The 19,070-nt window shown below is 41.3% G+C and overlaps 1 protein-coding gene across 2 annotated transcripts in view; it reads right to left on the bottom strand.

Annotated features, from left to right (window-relative positions):
* The window catches only part of NPR3 (natriuretic peptide receptor 3), a 45,801-nt gene extending 38,482 nt beyond the window's left edge, over positions 1-7,319 (bottom strand). For both annotated transcript variants that reach the window (XM_030257962.4, XM_030257961.4), the window contains exons 1-2: positions 6,325-7,319; positions 1,655-1,777 (exon numbers count right to left, since the gene is read on the bottom strand). In XM_030257962.4, coding sequence (XP_030113822.2) covers positions 1,655-1,777; positions 6,325-7,024 — 823 coding nt within the window. In that variant the 5' untranslated portion in view covers positions 7,025-7,319. The remainder of the gene's footprint in view (positions 1-1,654; positions 1,778-6,324) is intronic.
* Positions 7,320-19,070: the final 11,751 nt, after the last annotated feature.

The raw sequence follows: 19,070 nt of genomic DNA on the forward strand, positions 1-19,070 counted from the left end.
AGGTTTTATGAAATACAAAACTTAGTATCTCCAGGCACTGGTAACAAGGATTTTTGGGGGAATTTCTCTATTCTTGTGTTTCCTTTTTACATGCAATGACCATCTGCACAAAAGTCAATTTCTGATGCACAGTTATTTCACACTACATTGGAAAAAAATCCACAAGCAGAAAAATTGGTTTAAAACAAATGTCAGGAAATGCCACATTCTAACTACGCTGCATCAGAAACCAGACATTTTTCATTAATCCCTCAGAAAAGCTGCAAGAAGACTGGACTACCTGTGATGCAAAGCAGGATGGTAATGAGGCTCCCACATTGGCTTTGATCATGATCTACAACTTCGTTTTAACTATTTGAGTGATTTCCGTCTTACCTGGCAAAATTTGGCATTCTTTAGCTAATCTTGATATATGTAGCAGTATCTGTACATATCTAGATCTCTGAATTTATACAGTTACATACCTCCATTATACAGTGTGACACACAGTCCTGTTAACTGTGAAATAATTTCAGCGGTAGTAGATGAGTAACAGAAAGCTTATGCAAAATAACTTCCAATTAACATATTAATTTTTAAAAAATAACCTTTTTAAAATCCATTTGTTTCTGTTAGTTGGCCTTTGCAGCTTTAAGAAAGTAATCCCCAACACTTTGCCTTTTTTCTCAACTTCTGCTTGGTTTTTAACTTGAAATGAATTTGTTATTGTAGTGGATTAGTTAAAGCAGTCTGCACGGAGGAAATTATTTTCTCTACACTTGCAAAAGAATCTGCTCCTTTTAAGAGCCACGTTATACTTCAACAAAGCCTGCTTTGGCTTCAGCCATCTGATATATGATCTCAGCAAACACATAGTTCCAATATTACTTTGAATTTAGGTGAGACAGCTGCACCAGCTGACAGCGGGTATAGTCCCTGCCATGCATTGATGTAACATACAGTTACAATTATATTTTGGCATACAGGTATGTTAGGTATATTTCAAAAAGAAAATACATTTCATTTACATTTTGAAGTTATGCTTTACTTTGACAAAAATGACTCCTTTTACTTATGGGTGTAAACAGCCACTTTTATTCACTCTGCTCTAGAAAATTTGGACTGCCTCTGTCCCGTCCAGTGCTTTTGCTTTAACATAGCATGGCTGAATATTTTTGCAGACAGAGCCTGTGATCAAAAGATAAATAAACTAGATGCGTAGATGTCCCAGCACAGAGGTGATTTCTGGAGACCCAAACCTTGCAGCTGCCCACAATGGTTGGTAATTACCCCTTGCAGCCATCTGCTCAGGTCACCAGGCTGCCAGGAATGCCCCTGCCCTGAGAGCTGGTAGTCACAAGGCTGGGGATGGAGCAAATCACCTATATCTGAGCACACACCCTGCAGAATGGGGTACCCACACCATAACCAATGTCTCTGTCTGGTGCTACTTCCCCAAAATGTAATTGCTGTAGCATATTTGGCATCTTGTTACCCACCCAGTAGCAACTATAGCCACAAGGTTTGTTTTATTTCCTGCAAAATCATAGTCCAAATGGAAGATAACTGCAACAACAGGGAGAGTCAGTGCTGCATGTTTTGAGGCTATCAAATCTAAAAATACTACCAAGCTTACAAAAGACTTTGCAACACACTTGGGCAAGAAAAACATTACCATATGATGAACTGTTGAAGAGTTCAATATTGAAGAAAGCATAGTCCCCGTTGGTCATTCCTTGCCGATGAGCAGCCAACATGATGTTCCTGATAGTGTCGCCACTGGCACACATGATTACAACTGGAAGAAAATGAGAAATATAGATAAGAAGCAGCTCAAGAACAGCCTGTGAAGCAAGAATGCTGCCAGAGCCAGTGACCCCAGCTGTCCTCACAGTTTTGCAACAAACATGAAAACAAAGATTGCAAACAAAGCTGTTTTCCCAAAGAGCTGACAAGACAGGTAGTGAACACAGAAAGGCTTCCTCTTTCCTTGTCTCCTCTGAAGATAATTAGAGCCTCTGTGTAATCTGGGTTTTTACCCCTGCAGAATGTCATAAGTTATGGCTCCAAATTTCTTTAGCTACATGTATTTGTAGACTCAGACTACAATCACAAGCTTCTGTTGTTATTTCTAAGCAGACATAAGACAAAGATGGAGATACCATGACCTTACTATTTAAATTTCCATTCTATTATCATTTTGATGTAGACTGTACTTACCTACACCTCAGTTACCCAATATTTAGGTGCCTGTCCTAGATTTAGCTGCCTCTCTGCACTTACAGGAGAGCAGCACTTACGCAGCAGGGACAGTTGTATGAATCTTTCCAGAACATGACTTTCTCTCCAGAGACCATGCAATAAGCCTAGGCAACAACACATGATGGGATGCCTAGTGTTAATAAATGGAAAAACCAAGGACCATTTTATAAGCATGAAGATTAAAAGTGAGTACAAACACCACAGAGCCCCATTCATCATGGGCCAATAGCTAAACAGAGGCTCTGCAGCTATGATGAGACCCACAGGTGTGCCCTGTGTGGGCACTATGGCCCCCACTGTGGTGATTGTGGTTGCTAGGTGTCTTCCCAGAGCTGATGGGCAGGAGGATTACTGCCCTTGCTATTCCTTCCTTCTGCAAAAGGAAAGGAGAATCCCAGCTGGTGAGGTCTTCAACACTGGGAAGTGAACTCCCATACAGAGCAAGTTATACTACAAGCTTTTACACTGGTTTACAAGGCTAGCGGTATGAAGATCCTGATATCAGAGGGAGAAGCAAAGTATTTTATCAGTGTGTGCTTCAGGACTGTATCCTACAGCAGAGGCATAAGAGATCCTGTCAGAACGGTGATTCAAAACCAACTGCACGCATGTTTCCAAGAATGCCGTCACGCATGGCAGGACTCAAAAGCTACAATAATGTACGCAAATATTTTCAACCCAACAATAAAAATAAATCAAAACCACATTTGGCTCTTGTGGGTGGAAGTGTTTTCTATTATAAGAAATGAAAATGCCAAACAGGCCAAATCATTTCGCACACAATGAATCTTCTCCCATCGCCTTTCTGGTTGGATGCCATCACAGGCATAAACCTCCAGATGTGCCGCTGGGGTGAGTCATATTCAGTACAACACCACGCTTCAGGAGAATTATACCATGCATAGCTCTGTCCTATGGATTATGGCAGAGTAATATAATAATTTCCAGTGCAACAGAGCAAGACATATTTCATGACCATTGTGAAGTATATTATCATGAAGGAAAATGAACAAGAAAAAAAATTTCTTACAATAAAATTTGGACCAAATATTTCCCAGATGCACATCAGGAATTAATTTGTCTCACTGTTCTTAATTGCAGTATAGGTGAGAGATTTCCTTTTGAAATATTTCCTTGCTGCCCTCCCAATTCTTCCTTGACTCTGCCTTTGTAATTCACTTATATCATAAAACTGTAATCCATAGATGGAATCAAAGGGATTCCCACAACACCAATAAAAGACATTGAGCAAAAGGAATAAAAGAAAGAGCGTGTGTGGGAAACTACTTTAACATACATTAAATCGTATTTTGTAAGCCTCTAAAGGAAAGTAAGAGAAGTAATATTAACTGTTTGGAAGAGGTTTCTAACCCAGCAGGAAAGCAAAGATTACATATTTCAAGATTCCGAAGCAAATAAGCTATGGATATGTTTCTCACAATCTTTCAAAAAAATGTAAATTATGTATTTAATATGCATCTGTACCTTACCATTGTACCAAATGTGTATGTGCAAACCCATACAAAATGTTCTCCCTCCACCATAATACACACAGACCACAGTAATTCTAATACTAACACGCTGAATTTATTGACTAGGATTATTGACTCATCCTGAAAATACTTTGGAGTTTAATTCCAGTTTAAAGGAATAAGCATTCCCTTTGCTACACACATCCCTTGGACTGTGTGCTTATACATAAAGCACAGGCCCGCATATATGAACCTTACAGTAAACCTGAGCCTTCAACATGAACTCTGCAGCAGGCTTACCTGAGCCTATAAGGAAGCCTGAACTACTAATCAAACTAATTGTAGACAAGTACTTGACTTTAATGATCACATTTTCATAACTAATTTTTGTGGCTCCAAGACTTCAGTCATTTCACATGGCTCAGGGACTGAACACGCAGTCCCTGGCGCAAAGGGGTGAATGGCTGAGTGTGCCTCTTCCTCTCAGGCATCTGAGAGGCCAGTGAAAACCCCCAGCCAGCAGCAACCTAACCTCTGGGGCCAACTTCTGTCCTGCTTCACACAGGACAGCTGGTGGGGAAGTTTCTTCCCAGCTCCAGGGGAGTCTCAAGCAAGAATCCTGTATCTGCTCAAAAGCCCACCCCTAGTCAGGGAGCCCAGTGAAGGCTGACCAGTCAGGTGGGAACTAAACAGCAGCAGTCTTTGACAGCTAGAGAAATTGAGGTCACAGCAGGTGTGACACGGGAGTCATTAAAAACTGGAAACCAACCAAGCAAAACTATTTCTAGAAAGTGCTCTGGACAGTGTGCTGCTGCCCACAAGTCCTGCTGTCCTGCTGGGGGGATCTCCAGTGAGTCCTGAGAACAAATAAAGACTTCTACTGATCTTCAGACCTCATCTGGTGCACCCTCCACATGGTGTAGAACTCTTAAAATATTGTGGTAATCTGAAACATGCCATGAGCAGCAGGGCCAAAGGAATCTGACAGGTGAGTCCTGCAGTCAGTCTTTAAAGTCAAAAAGGCACAAGTGGAAGCTGGAAGGCCCCACTTGAGTGGCAGGAGTCAGAGAACAAATAAAGAGGTGAGATGGAAGGAGGGACCCCACAATGGGGAGAAAGAAGAGGGCTGCTTCTGTTCAGTCATTTGCAAGTTGAAGAATTGTGAAAGATCAAATGTCTCAGCTCAACAAAGCATTTATCAGGCTGAAAGCAAGCTCTCTTCTCTGACTGTCAGCATGGTGTGAAGAGTGGGGCTGGGGTGAACACTTGTCTTTTCCTGATGTAAGCATGCTGTAATGCTCTCAGCATCAGGAAAGCCACACACACACATTTGACAAGCATCTTTCCCACATTGTGGTTTCCTCCAGCACTAACACATTTATTTCTCTCCATTCATTATATTTTCCCAAATGGTACTTAAAAGGAAAGCTCTATTTAAAGCACCTGCTTCAGTGAATAGGGAATTAAAAGCCCTATGCTGTCAGACCTCAGTTATCTCACACAGTCCAGCATGTTAATTATTTCACAGCACCATAACATCAGCAGTGCAAGGCTGCTCCATCCACAGCCTACAGCACCACAATACCAGTTCTGCCTGCCACACACAGCATAATATTTATCTGCCCAATTCTGGTGCTATTTTAACACTCTACAACAAGATATGTAAGAATTGTACAAAGAGCTTTGTACATCCATGGCTTTCTTGGAAAATACCTAAGGACTTCACCCTACAGTTCACTTCTGGACTACATATTTTCTTTTTGCATGACTTACCGAGGAAGCCTGTGGCTTCTGCAGTAAGTCATGCAAAACCCTCAAACAGAAAAAGTGTTTCTGATAAGCTCATATAGCCACACACTGCTAGGCAAGACCTCACTTTAAAGAACATCTAACTACAAAACTGCACGTTCCAAAGCACTTTGCTTTGCTGTTCCATGATGCAAAGTCAGTTCATCCAGCCCAGACATGACTGTCTCAGATGTTTACAAGCCATTTATCTCCACAGTGTCTTGCTATCTATTGGTGACAATATCATGGCATGCACTCAGGTGTTTCACATGCACACATCCCCTGAAATTGCCATTTCCCCTAAATGAATCTGTTATTTATGAGGTACTCGTCGGGGTTCCCAGCGGCAGAAGTCATGAAAAGATCACCCGCTGCAAGGCACAGTGGGGTGAGAGGAAAACATCTTTGTTTAGTCCCTGAACTGATACAGTGTCACTGCAAAAATCTCAGAGAGTAAGCAACAGATTTGCTGCCCTGCAGACGTGGATAATCTGGGTAAACCAGACCGCCAGCAGCAAGATGTTTTCTTACCATGCCACAAAGCCCTCCTAAGGTGGTCTCCGAGGGCAAACCGCTCTCTACGCCGTGGGGAGGCAAACTCTAGCTCTGTGGGCAGAGCTTTGACTCCGGGCTGCTGTTCCCATCCGTCGGAATATGCCTGGTCCGGGGCTGCCGTCGCAGCACCGCAGTGGGTTTCCCCACGGGCGGGGACGAGCCGTGACTCTTCCCCGCCCGCAGGTCCTTCCCTCCGCGGGATTCCCACCGCCCCAGCCGCCACCGAACGCCACGGAGGAGCCCTGCCCGGCACTCCGCCGCCACTCACCCCTCTCTCCCGTCTGGAGGGCGCGGACGACGTCGTCGATGTCGAGGTGCCGGCTGGTCTCGTCGAAGCTGTGCACAGCCATGTGGAAAGCCTCCTCCTGGAAGACCACATGGACGCCCTCCATGGCGAAGTAGCAGCTGCGCTCGGGGTTGCTGTCGCTGTAGAGGAGCGTGGCCCGGTTCCACTGGTGGTGGCGGAAAAGGGCCAGCAGCATCTCTCCCATCTTGGCGTAGGCGGGGGCGACGCGGGTGAGGTGCGAGTACTCGCCGCCCTTGGCGCCGAAGCCGGCGGCCAGCGCGCCCGCCGACAGCATCGGCACGTCCCAGTGCGCGGCCAGCCGCGCCACCGGCGCCGCCGCGTACTCGCACACCGGCCCCAGCAGCAGGTCGGGGCGGCGGCGCTGCAGGGCCACCATGTCCACCAGGCTGAACAGGGCGCGGTTGCCGCACGCCGAGTCCTCGTAGGTGAGCTGGAAGGCGTAGCCGGGCGGCAGACCCGCGCCGCTCTCCCGCAGGCTCCGCACCGCGTACTCGATGGCCGGCCGCACCCGCCCCAGCGAGAAGAGGTAGGCGTCGTCCTGCGGCAGCAGCACCAGCACCCGTATCAGCTTCTCCTCCTCCTCCTCGCCCGCGGGGCCGCTGCCCAGCACCGCCCGCGCCGCCAGCACGCAGCAGAGGCTGCCGAGCAGCCAGGGCGGCATCGCGCCCGCCCCCCCGGAGACGCCCGAGCTCCGGCAAACTTTTCGCCCCCCCCTTCCCCGCCCGCCTCGAAATTGTTCGGCTGTGCTTTATTTCTCAGGTGTTTGGCGGATTCACAACCTGCCCCTCCCCACCCCGCTGGCGGACAGACGGAGCATCTCGGCTTTGCTTTTCTCGTTCTCTTATAGATGGACGACTACTACTATGATCACTTTCCCCCCCACGCCGGATCCCCCCGCGGGGTTGCCGGGCTGCGCCCTCCCCGCTTAAGTAGCGCGGGAGCGGCGGCGGCGTCTCCGCACGCCCGGCGCGGCGCGGCCGGGTTTGTGCGCAGGGAGGAGCCGGCCCGGGCTCTCCCTCCCGCCCGCCCCCTCCCTGCGGCCCCCCCGCCCCGCACACCTCCGCGGGCCCGCGGGGGGTGTCCTTATCGCGTACATCGAACACTGATGTGTGTGTTTCGCCTACTTTCCCGCTCGGCTGCTGCCCTTCCTTGCCAAGCGAGTCCCCGCAATCGGGCCCGTGCGAGTAATTGGACTTCCATTTTTTTCTTAAATACTTTTTGGGGGTTGTTCCAGCCTGCTTAAGCTGTTCTTTACTGCATAAGAAAGGCTTTTGAGGCACCCCGGGGGCTCAGGGATTCAGTGCTCGGCAAGGCTGTGGGATTTCGGGAAGGAGGGCTTGCAGCATCAGCACCAGGGGATGCAGGCAGCAGCCTGACGGGCGCTGTGGCAGGGCACAAGCAGGGCTGCCCTGCTCCCGTCTCCTCAACCCGGAAAGGTGCCCATGCACAGCATAAGCCTGCGGGGAAGCTGACAGTGGAACTGTGGCCCCTACCTGTGTCCCTTTGGAATCTTTCTGAGCCCCCTGTGACAAGAAGGTCTGGATGCCGGTCTTTGTCATTTCCCACTGCCTTGAGAGTCATTTCCCACGCCCCAAGCAACTGAGGTTAACCCCAGTGAAGGAGAGGTCTGAGATTATTTTACCGGGAAAAAAAAAAGAACCTTTGGAACTACTAGGACAACACTTCCTGGACCTAAGATCATCCCTGTTCAATTCTACTCACTGGCCTAAAACTGCTATGCTTCAGATTTTGTTAGCCTTTTCTGGAATAAAGTGATGTGAAATATGCAAGATGTTTGTTTTGTGAAAGAGGCTTTGGAACACCTGATGCTTTTTGACTGCAACTCTTAAAGGATGGCGCCCTGGAGCATTTTGTGTCCTGCAGCAGCACACATCCTGAAAGCCAGTGCAGGGCTGCCCAGTTTGATTTTTTTATGGTTTCTAGAGAGTGCCAGGTTTGTGTTCGAAAGGGGAGAGAAATGCTCCTGGATTTACAGAAGGGGTTTGTTTAGTTCAGCACAGAGGTCGTTGTCAGGGCAGTATGTGTAAACTTAACTTTTGTTGTTGCCTTCGCTGTGCAGGCTGTGAATGGGAAACCTGCACTTCTGTGGTGACCATCTGCTCACCTTTAAGATGCCTCAATTAAAAAAAAAAAGAAAGCTCAAAGCACTTGTGCAATTACAACCAAGAAGTGGAATGAGAACAGCAGATAACATGATGTACAGAAATAATCATCAACATTTATCTAACAAGGCTCGGTACAATAAAGAAGCTCAGAAATTTAAAGATGGGTAGTGTCTCAGAAATGTGCCTCTCATCGTTTTATTTGATTTACTGAATCAAACTTCAGAGTATTCTTGAAGATTACATAAACAGCCACCCTGGTGAAGCTGGTTTTGTGTGTTCCTGTGCTGTAAGTTATGTCAGGCATTTTTTGTTGGAAATGGCTCTGTATAACATAGAGGAGATTAAATAGAATGTTACAATATACAACACACCAGCAATCTTTACCACAAAGCTAGCAAAAACATTTTCTTAAGACACATTTTGAAATGCTGACCTTTGTAGTGATTGCTTTATGGTGACCCAACACATGTGTTTACAGCATCAAAATCTGGTTGGATCTCTCATAATTTCCTTCTTCCTTCAGCAGAATATATTTTACGTGTGAGCTCCATACTCTCCTAGCTGTCTTATTTCAATGTAAGCTGTGTAAACAAAACAGAAGAGATAGTAACCCCATAAATGATAGGGCTGCTGCCCCTTTACACGGGCTGCTCCTTGTGAGGTAAAGTACTGCTGGGAATGAATAAGAGTGGGAGAAATAGGGCCAGCATGAGGCAAAACAAGAAACAAAAGGCATCTAGCCAGTACTGTGTAGCAGTAGTAGCATCAGAGTCCAATTTCAGTATTTGCATAATAACATTTGGCCCATAGTATGTGGTTCTTACTCACCTGAGTAACTGCATTCAGTGTTATGGGAGTCAGTGTCTCTGTGGGCCTAGAGTGCTATAAACATTTCTCTTCCCCTTTGCCCTAAGTGTTTTTGTAAAAAAGAATCCTAGCCTGTGAGGGACCTGTTTTTCTAAGCCAAGAAGTCATGCATGAGAATTTACTTGTTAATCCCAATTCAAAATGTCACTTACTACACCATCATCAGTTCACTTACAGTATTTTCCATAGCTATAAATTCAACATTTCTCCACAGACATTTTTTTTTCAGCTACATAAATGCTTTTTAGTAGGAACAAATCTGCAGTTGCAGATTTGTAGCAGGCAGAATGCCCACAGACTGCAGTGAGAACAGATATTTCAGAATAGCCCATTAACAACTAAAGTAATTTCGGACACAGGCTATTTTCTCTCCAGAAATAACTCAAATACAAGTCAAGAATCACTTGACTCACTCCAGCCAGCATTAGCAACAGCCTGAGCTGCCTGATGCCAATTCAGAATTTTTTTCACAGATGGGTTTGCTGAAAACACAGTCCCACCTACAGGCTGAAAAGATGAAATGCCTGTACTGCAAATATACCCTGCCTAGATTATTCAGACTTGCAAACTCTTCCCCTGTTTTTCAAGAAATCTTGAATTATCTTCTTATTTTAAGGAATCTGTACTCCTTTGGAATATAACTAAAGGATTTCTAAATGTATCATGGTGTATCTTGTGTCTCTTTTTGTGTTCTGTGACCTTACCTTCATATACTTCTGTTATGTAAAAAAATCAACATGGTTTTGAGGTGAAAATACTGCAGCATGAAAACCCAAGATGAGCCAATCTGATGCTAGAAAAACAGATGGAAATGTGATTTTTTTTTTCTTGTAAGTTACACCAACTTCTGTGGAGATACAAGAACCCAAGGTCACAAAAGTGCACACAAAACATTGATGTACATATATACAGATATATATACACACACACACATACATAGTAATAACACTTTGCTGCTGTTGCTATCTGAACAGCTTCCACTTCACAACAGAAAGTAAAGCCAGGCAGGTAGATGTCATTTTTATATTATTAATGAGATGATAGGGTGAAAAAGACTGGCCCTCACTCTTTTTTGTTCCATAAAGGTTAAACTTCTTGTCATGAATGTTTAAGGAGAAACAATACTTCTTTTCTGCAGCCTGCCACTCCAAACAACTTGCAACATGGGAAAAATGCAGCCTTGTACACAGCAAAGACTAGTTGCATTAATGTTTTACAGCACACTTGTGTTTCCACTGAAGGGTATGAAAGAACATAATGGTGAGAAGTTGACATCACAACCTTCCAGATAACTTTTATTTCTAAGAAAGATGTTTTTGCAATTATTTTCCGTTTAAAAAAGTACACCTACACTACCTATTTTACAAGTATTTGTAGTAAGGATAGATATATTAAAAATGCAACTAGTGCATTCTTTTTAACAGTATAACCTTATACATTACCTTGAGTCATACTGAGTCTCTGCTAAACTCACTTTCCTCTTCTGACAGGACTATGTTAGAAAATATTCTCTTTGTTTAGGCAACCAATTTCTGTATTTAAAGACAGCTGGATATAATAATGTCTGGGTATAGAACAGACTTTTTTTGCTAACTAAACTAAATTAAGAGGATCTAACTAATCTAAATTGGTTTGGATCCAAGTTGTTCCTGTGATTTTCATTTTTGTTTTCATTTCCATATCTTAGATAGGTCAATGACTGGATGGTCACTGGAGTGCACAGGATGGTGGCCACCTTGTTCCTCATGTGCATCTGCTTCCATCAAACAGTTGTATCATAGTTTGACATAAAGAGTGAGTGGTGAAATGCAAACACCAGCCATACTTTACCAATATAATGGCATTTCTGTCCAGAGGATTTTAAAGGTTTTGGAGAGCAAAGATCTTTTCTTCTTGAGATCTAGTAACTCTACAATACGTACCCATATTGCTTGTAAAAAAATAGTTAGGAATACTATCACAGTGTCCCTCAAAAAGAGAGTTGGGATCAGACATCCCATAGAATGGACAACCAAGAAGCTGCATTGCTATCATGTGCAATCTCAAGTCAGGAACTATTCCAAAATATACTTTCAAATGTATTCCCATAAAAGAGGAATAGAAGTCTCACAGTGTAAAGAAACAAGGCATCTATGCTTTGTCTGGATACTCAGCTCTGCAGGATGTGTCAGTTTATACAGTAATATTGTCCCAGGAACTGATTGATCTTTAGAAGTATTCTGAGGCAAAATGTGGAATATTTTTTTAACTAAATCAGCTCACTGATGTGGTTGTGTTGGCACAGCAGAGCAAAAGACCTGAAACAACAGCAGCAAGATGCCAGAGATGAGAGACAGGAACTCCTTAGTGAAAATTAGTATTGAGATCTCTGTATGTCTTTTCTCTTGCATGTTAATTAATGATTAAATTACAGGGAAGGCATGGAAAAAACATTTTTAATACTATTGAAAAATCTTATTCCACTGAGCTGATACAAAAATATTTTAAATATTTAATTAAATAAAAATAAATTCTGTTAAATAAACTTGTGCTTCATGAGTTCTGTAATTTCCAGTTTATTAAAGCACTAATGTGGTTTAAAAAAAAAATGGACTTGGTGGAATAGTCAGTTGTCATATGTCATCACATCACAGGAATAGGAACAAATGAGATTACACAGTGAGGACACAAGCTCCAAGAACAGACGAGTTGATGGAGGAAGACAAAGTACAGAGCAGAGAGGAATGTCAACAGTCAAGAAAAGAGATACAACAAAGCAAATTTAAAAAGGAGACTTTACAATTAATTGCAAACTGGCCATTTCACACACCAGGTAATATAATTTAATTATACCAAGATGGATAAGGGCTCAAAAAATAAATTGAACAGTGCTTCACAAGTTCTAGCTCCTGCTAAAAGACAGGGACTCAGCAATGATCACTTCTGCCAGAAGCAGAGCAGGAGGAAATGGAGGCATCCTCATGCTGTGCACAAAGAGATAAAGGCCTTTTGGAGGTTTGGCTTCTATTTGTACACTGATAACAGAGACCTCTGGAAAGTGATATATTCTTTATGTGCAGTTTGTAATGTATTTCTTACGACCCTGCTTGTTCTTTCCTTTGGTTTTATATTTTGCTCTTTCTGACAGCATAAGTGCTTTTACCACACATACGCAGACAAAAAACCCGCTTGAAAATATTTAAAATATTTAGCTCATTCTCCTGCATGTACCCTTGTAAACTAAGGTCAAAAGGACATAAGCATTCCATGTATTTGTTAAAAAAAAAAGAAAAAAAAAAAAAATTTCCTTATGTCTTTAGCTGCCAAAGCAGACAGAAAGAGCAAACACATGCAGTGGTGGAAATGTTAGCAGGAATTAGACATCTTTCTGAAGAAGTAAGCAATTATTCACTTCCTTTTTCCTCTTAAATTTTCCCAACAGTTTTCACATTAAAAAAGGACAGAAAATATTGGGGTTTAGTTATTTTTGTCTTCAACCCTGTTACACTGTTCTTCTTTCAACACCAGACAGATTTTTTTTAGGCAGATGTGTTTGGACAATTTAATTTTCTCAAAGGCAGCTGGGAGCTGGTCCAACATAGGACAGAGAAGTGCAAGACCTCAAAGTAATTTGTAGCTGAGGAAGGACTGTTGGGTTATTGTGTACAACTGCCAAAATCAATAGGACAGCCATGAGTAAAAAAAAAAGGAAAAAAAAAAAAAAGAAAGACTTAGGGTCATGCCCATTCTGGCAATAGCTGATGTGAAAAATGGGGCTTTCTGGCTGGTTTTGGCTGCCAGACTTTACTGCCCTTCCAGACATGTCAGGACAAGTGCATGTGTAATTGCTATTTACTCTCATTCTGTCAGCCTGATTTGAGTGTAAAAGGTGTTTCTGCTAAACTAGGTCACTAAAACCAGCCTAAGGAGCGAATCCATATGAAGAAATGCCATGAGGCCAGAGGGGGTGATAATCTTTGGTGGAGAAAACAACTCCAGGTGAGCTGAAATAACAAATTTCTTATCCCAAGGCAGCTGCACTTGAGATGGCATATTAGGCTTAGGCGATATAGATAAAAAAATGCACAAATAAATGTAGAAAATATGTATATTTTATTATATTTCCTTCTCCTGTGGTTAGCCCTTGATGTCAATATTAACCGTGCCATTGCTTAAAGGAGTGATTGAACCTATGATGTTTGTGAAAGGAAAGCTTTTTGTAGCAACATGGCCTGTGTACCATGAATGATGCAGTGCTTTCCTTGTGAGGGAGAATCACAAGAACACAGAGCCAAACTAATAGACATCAGGGAGACATGAGAGCAATGAGAAGTGCAGCTAGTTGAATTTATTGAAACAAAAAGCTCTGAATTAATATAGGCTGCATCAATTACTGGCCACTTCTATGATTAAATGAAACTGTTAAACTAGAAGGATATTTCAAGCTGGTTCTACCCTGTGTTTGGTTCTTGCCCAAAAAGTCATTAGCTGTTAATGAGGGAGGAAAGAGTACATGCTAAAAATCTATGACCAATGAACTAGAGAGGTAGCTTGAAATTAAAGAAACAATTTGCTACTGCCCAGTGCTTTTCTGTTCAGGGAAATGTACAGAAAAACAAGACACAATATGGAATGGAGCTGCTCATCCTAAAAAGCCACCAACTGAAGGCAAGTGAGCGATACTGTGCTGGTATATCAAATAAAGTGCTCTACGTCAGGTATGAGCAACAGTCCTCTCTGCTATACAGGAATATGTGCTTGTTTTAAGCACCATTGTTTTGAGAAAATTACAGACTGGAGAGTTGAGAAGGGAAGAACCATCTGGAAGCATGTTTCCTGAGACAGATTAAAATATTAAGTTTGCTTAGTCTAGGAAAGAAAAGACTGAAAAGGTATGTTGTGGTCCTTTCATACAGAGCAGATGTTTCAAAGATAGTGATGGCTTGTTTTTTCTGTTCCATGCTATTGCCAAGACATCCCATCCCATTCTTCTAGGTGAATTGTGAATAATTTAAACTTTGTATGTCCACTTGGAATATCTTTTTCCTCTGATCAGCATCTAAAAATGGAGTCCCTTCTCTCCTCTATCCCTGTAGTTATAAAACTTTGAAATAATTTTCCAGTTTAGTATTATTTTTAGTAATGTTCCAAATACTTCCAAGTGAAAAGGACACAAAGAGAAAAGCTTTTATATAACTTGTCACAAGAGGTCTGACAAAATTCACAGTTATGATGTACCTCTTTTCATCAGCTTTCATGTGTTCCTTTATTTGAAGCAATGGTACTGGATTGTGTCCACAAAACATCACTAAAAAGGGATGTTAATGAGAACATCACCAGAATATTTGAGTCATAGCTAAAAAGAGAAACCAAGAAAAGACTTTTCAAAGAAAATAAGTTTCACTGGAAATGTGTAAAATTAGGTCATTTTCATGCAATGAAAAATACAGTCAAAGAGAAAAAAAAATCCTAGAATGCAATATCTGACTTCCCTGTGTTGTCTGCAATTTCCTCCCAAAATTGTCAGATGGAGCATTAGGAGAAGACAATGCAAGCATTTTTCATATCTTGGTATCTGGAGATAATTTCCAGTGCTATTGATTATGACAGATATTGCCTGGAATAAGAAATTGAGTCTGGAAAATCAAAGGTTATGGACTGTACCCGGGAAATTACTGGAAAAAGCATTTCCTGCTTCTAATGGCATTATGTAGAAAATTCTTCCATGTACCATGTCATGCCATGGTGGGGAGGACTTCACCCACAAAGAATACGGAGGAACACTTCGATCTCAGTAATGTGAAAATCAGTGTATTTTCTGGAAAGAGTATCAGAAAGAGGTTTTTTTTTTGCATTTTTGTTTGGTTAGTTGGTTCAATTGGTTTGGGGTTATCTTCTAATTGTATAGATATTACATAAATATATCCATGATCTGCCATCACAGAAAAAGAAAATGTTCTTCTGAGGGAAAAATAATCAGTGGTACTCATTAAAAAAATAAAGGTAATTCCATTATTACAAACATATCTGTCAACCCCACATTTTCAGACTTTGAATTCTGAAATGCACACTAAAATGAATAATATACTATATATAAAAATATGATATATTATATATTAATTTGGGGGGGGTAAGACAAAAGGTTAACAGTAGAGTAGTTTGTTTTCCGGAAAATTACAGATATAACAAAAAAAAGTTTTACGTAGTGCAATGATTTGGTGATGCTCAGTTAAAGTAAAACCTTGTTTTAATTTACTAACAAAAACAAGGATGCATCCAAGATCCAAAATTTTGGCAAAAAATATACCAATGTGATTTTTAGCATGGTATTAAAGGACAGTCAAGAACATGTGATTTTAATTTTTTCTTAGTTTATCATCCCTCCTACTCACTACACAAAATAGCTAGCATTTTATTTTCCTTGTAAAATGACTGGTGCCTCACTGTTTGATAACCTACAAACAGGAAATGGAAGGTAAGGGCTTGGGATCCACATCTCACAGCTGAGTCATAAGACAGAGTGGAGCCCACAGTGGGAGTCACATCTGCAGACAGCACATCTTTTTCTGAGACCAGTATCCAAAATAAAAGCTTTAAATGAAAAACAACAAAAGTTTTAAGTGCAAATCCTACTGGAAAAGAGAATCATAGAATAGGAAGAATCCGCTGTTATACTGTGAAGCAGGGGTAGTTTATCCTAAAGGTAGGAGTTTGGAAAAGTATCTTAATCCTAGATACATCAATTAATAATTGATTAACAAATCACATGTCCAAGCTCTACAAAAATAATTTAGGAAAGAGCTGAGTTTGTTTGGATGCATGCACACATACTATTTTTTATGATGTGAGACAAAATATTGCTGCCTCAGCTTTACATGCTAAATGCTAAAACATTTAGCCAAGTGAACTAGGGGTAAAATTGAGATGCGGGGAAAATGAGGCATGAGTTATAATTGGTATGTTTGTAATGAAGAAGCAGAAAGCCAAATCTTGTTTTACTTAAGGGAGAAAAAGCCAGGGAGGGAGGGAAGGGAAAATCACCCAGCATCACCCTCCTTTTAAAGGCTCAAGGATTCCTAGTACAAGTCTAATGCTCATCTGATGTCATGGAGAGAAGCCTGGTTTGAAGTTTCACCTGGAATGCGTAACCTCTCATCTCAGCACCTGTAACTATGAGCAATGAAACTGGTTATCTCCTACATTTTGCCCTTATTGTTCTTTACACAATACACCTTTATTGTTCTTTACTCAAAAAACGTGCCTGGCCGTAGAGAACAAACTGACCCTGAGTAATTTGAATGTATTATCTGCACTGCTGCAGGTACTAACTGGGTAAGAGGGGAAAGTGGAGAGGACCTGCATTCTGGGGGACAGAAATGGAATGAGGCTGTCTCTGTGATGTGTGTTTTCAGTTTGCAATGGTCTGGAATTTCTGCTGTTAGTGAGGATTTTCTCCCTAGCATGCACAAGCATGTATCTCTCCTGCAAAAGCAGAAACAAGCCCAGTATTTGGGGAAAACTTTACATGCATGCAGACTACCAGACTACAAACAATAGTGGCTGTACACAAAGCCATCATGGATATACCACCAAACCAAAATTGTCTCTTTTTTTTTGTGTGAAATACCAGTTATTTTTCTTGACCTCCTAAAAAGATAAGTATTTTAATAATAAGTCACCAGAAGCTGAAGTAATATCAAAATTCAAGGCTTAGACTTCATTTTCTTTGCAAGTTCCAGTTTTAATCAGGGTTTCAGTTATTTTCACAATATTTACATTTAATATCAAATTTATTTTTTTATTCACCTTCACACATTTTTCAATTTCTAAATATACATTTCTATGACTGTTATACTAGACTTCTAAAAAGTTTACTCCTTTGTTACATTAGGCCAGGAGAAATTAATACTAGAGATGACTGCACAAAAGTATTTCAGTTCTTAAACATGAGATTCTTATATTTGTATGTTTTCTTAATTTTGAGATAATACCTCTTTGCTTGAAGTGGGCTTATGGAAATCCATTGGTCCTGGAATTCAAATGATATGTTTTGAACCCTCAACATAAATGGGTGGCATTCATACAACTTTATTTTCAAATTCAGAGTTTGTGAAATTAGCAAATACTCTACAGTGAATAGCGTAGATTTAATGTACACAAATATAAACAAACCCAGACATTTTACAGAAAGCCTAGTGCTGTATTACAAGTCAGATGGTTTCCCTCGAGCAGCTGATGCAAGTAAATGGTGTAAATGTGTTACATTCATTGCTCTAAATTTTTATTTGCACTTTGATTTAATTTTGATCTTTAGTTTTCCTAAATGAAATATAAGCCAAGTAACATTTTTCCCAACAAGCTTCTCATGATCCCAAAACATCTATTTATTGTTGATAATCATTAAAGCACACTGAAATCAATTTTCACTATTAGAGCATGGCTGAATTTAGCCGCACATCATTAATTGCACTGCTTAAGAGCGAAGTCAGTAAAGCGTTCATTTAGTTTTGTGCTTTTTGCCATAAAACCTACTTCCTAAAGCCAAGAGCTGAGCGGAATTTATGTCTCAGCAGATCAGCGTGTTTCTCTGCTGCCATCTTCTGGCACAATAGACAGTTCTACAGCTTCCCAATCGCTTTTGAATAGTTTTTTCTCTTGAACACTATCAGTATATGTTTTTGTTCCATTTTGGCATAATATAATTTATCTATAAGTTTTTTGTCTCTTAGGCACTTGTAATTTTTCCACCCAAAAAAGATTTTAGGAGATTTGCAAATATAAAGATTAGCATTATAAAACAAATGCCCTTTGTATTACTCAACATTGTATTTCTACAGAAGATCCTACATATATTATTACATTTAGCTGTTTAATAAATGTTTTTGCCAATATTTATGCTGTTCCTTCAGACAACAAATGAACTATCCAGATCTAGGCCTAATTCTGTCTTTAAGTTCTTATTTACTACACCTTCCCATTTTAATAATAGATTAAAATATTTGCATTATTTTTTAAGCTCCTACATTTGTGGAGAAATAGCCCAGTGACATTCTCTCAACCATCCTTCACCACTACATAACCACATATTTGAAAGCTATATAAAACATCCTTTTTTTTTTCTGAACCTTTGGCTCATAGCACTTAAGTCCATGGAGGATAAGGTGCCCCAATATCCACCTCGGAACATTTTACACACTCTAAACTCCCCAGTCACTGCTGCAGATGAAGAGAAGGCAGCTACTCCAGGAGGCAGAAGGGGTGTTGGGTCCTCTGCCAGCAGCAGAAGTCCATGGCAAGACCTGACCCATGATTTACTCTTTTCTAAGGATGTTATGCCAGGATTTCCTGAAAACACAGAATCTGGTAATTAACATCTTGCTTAAACTGAATGAGTTCACTCGTAGTATGTCTAAGATTACCAAACACACAAAAGACCTTGGGACTGGCCACTCTGGGAGTCCACAGCCACCATGAGATTGTGCTGCAAGGTAGTAACCTTCCTAAATGAAAATATAATTGTTATTATAAGCTGAGAACAACAGGAAAGAAGAGAAAGATGATTGCAGAGCAAAAGCCATGCCTGAATATCACATCTTTTCCTTAGAGGTATCTGTAGCTTCCAAGCCACTGAGCTGAGGCTTCCCTGGGGACAGCTGCAGCTGCAGGTGCTCCTGCAGTTTAAGTCTGACACAACCACCTCAGACTCTCTTCTACATATTTTTCCTCCTCCCGTGG

This window comes from Taeniopygia guttata, chromosome Z (assembly GCF_048771995.1).
Source record: "Taeniopygia guttata chromosome Z, bTaeGut7.mat, whole genome shotgun sequence".
NCBI classification, from domain to species: Eukaryota; Metazoa; Chordata; class Aves; order Passeriformes; family Estrildidae; genus Taeniopygia; species Taeniopygia guttata.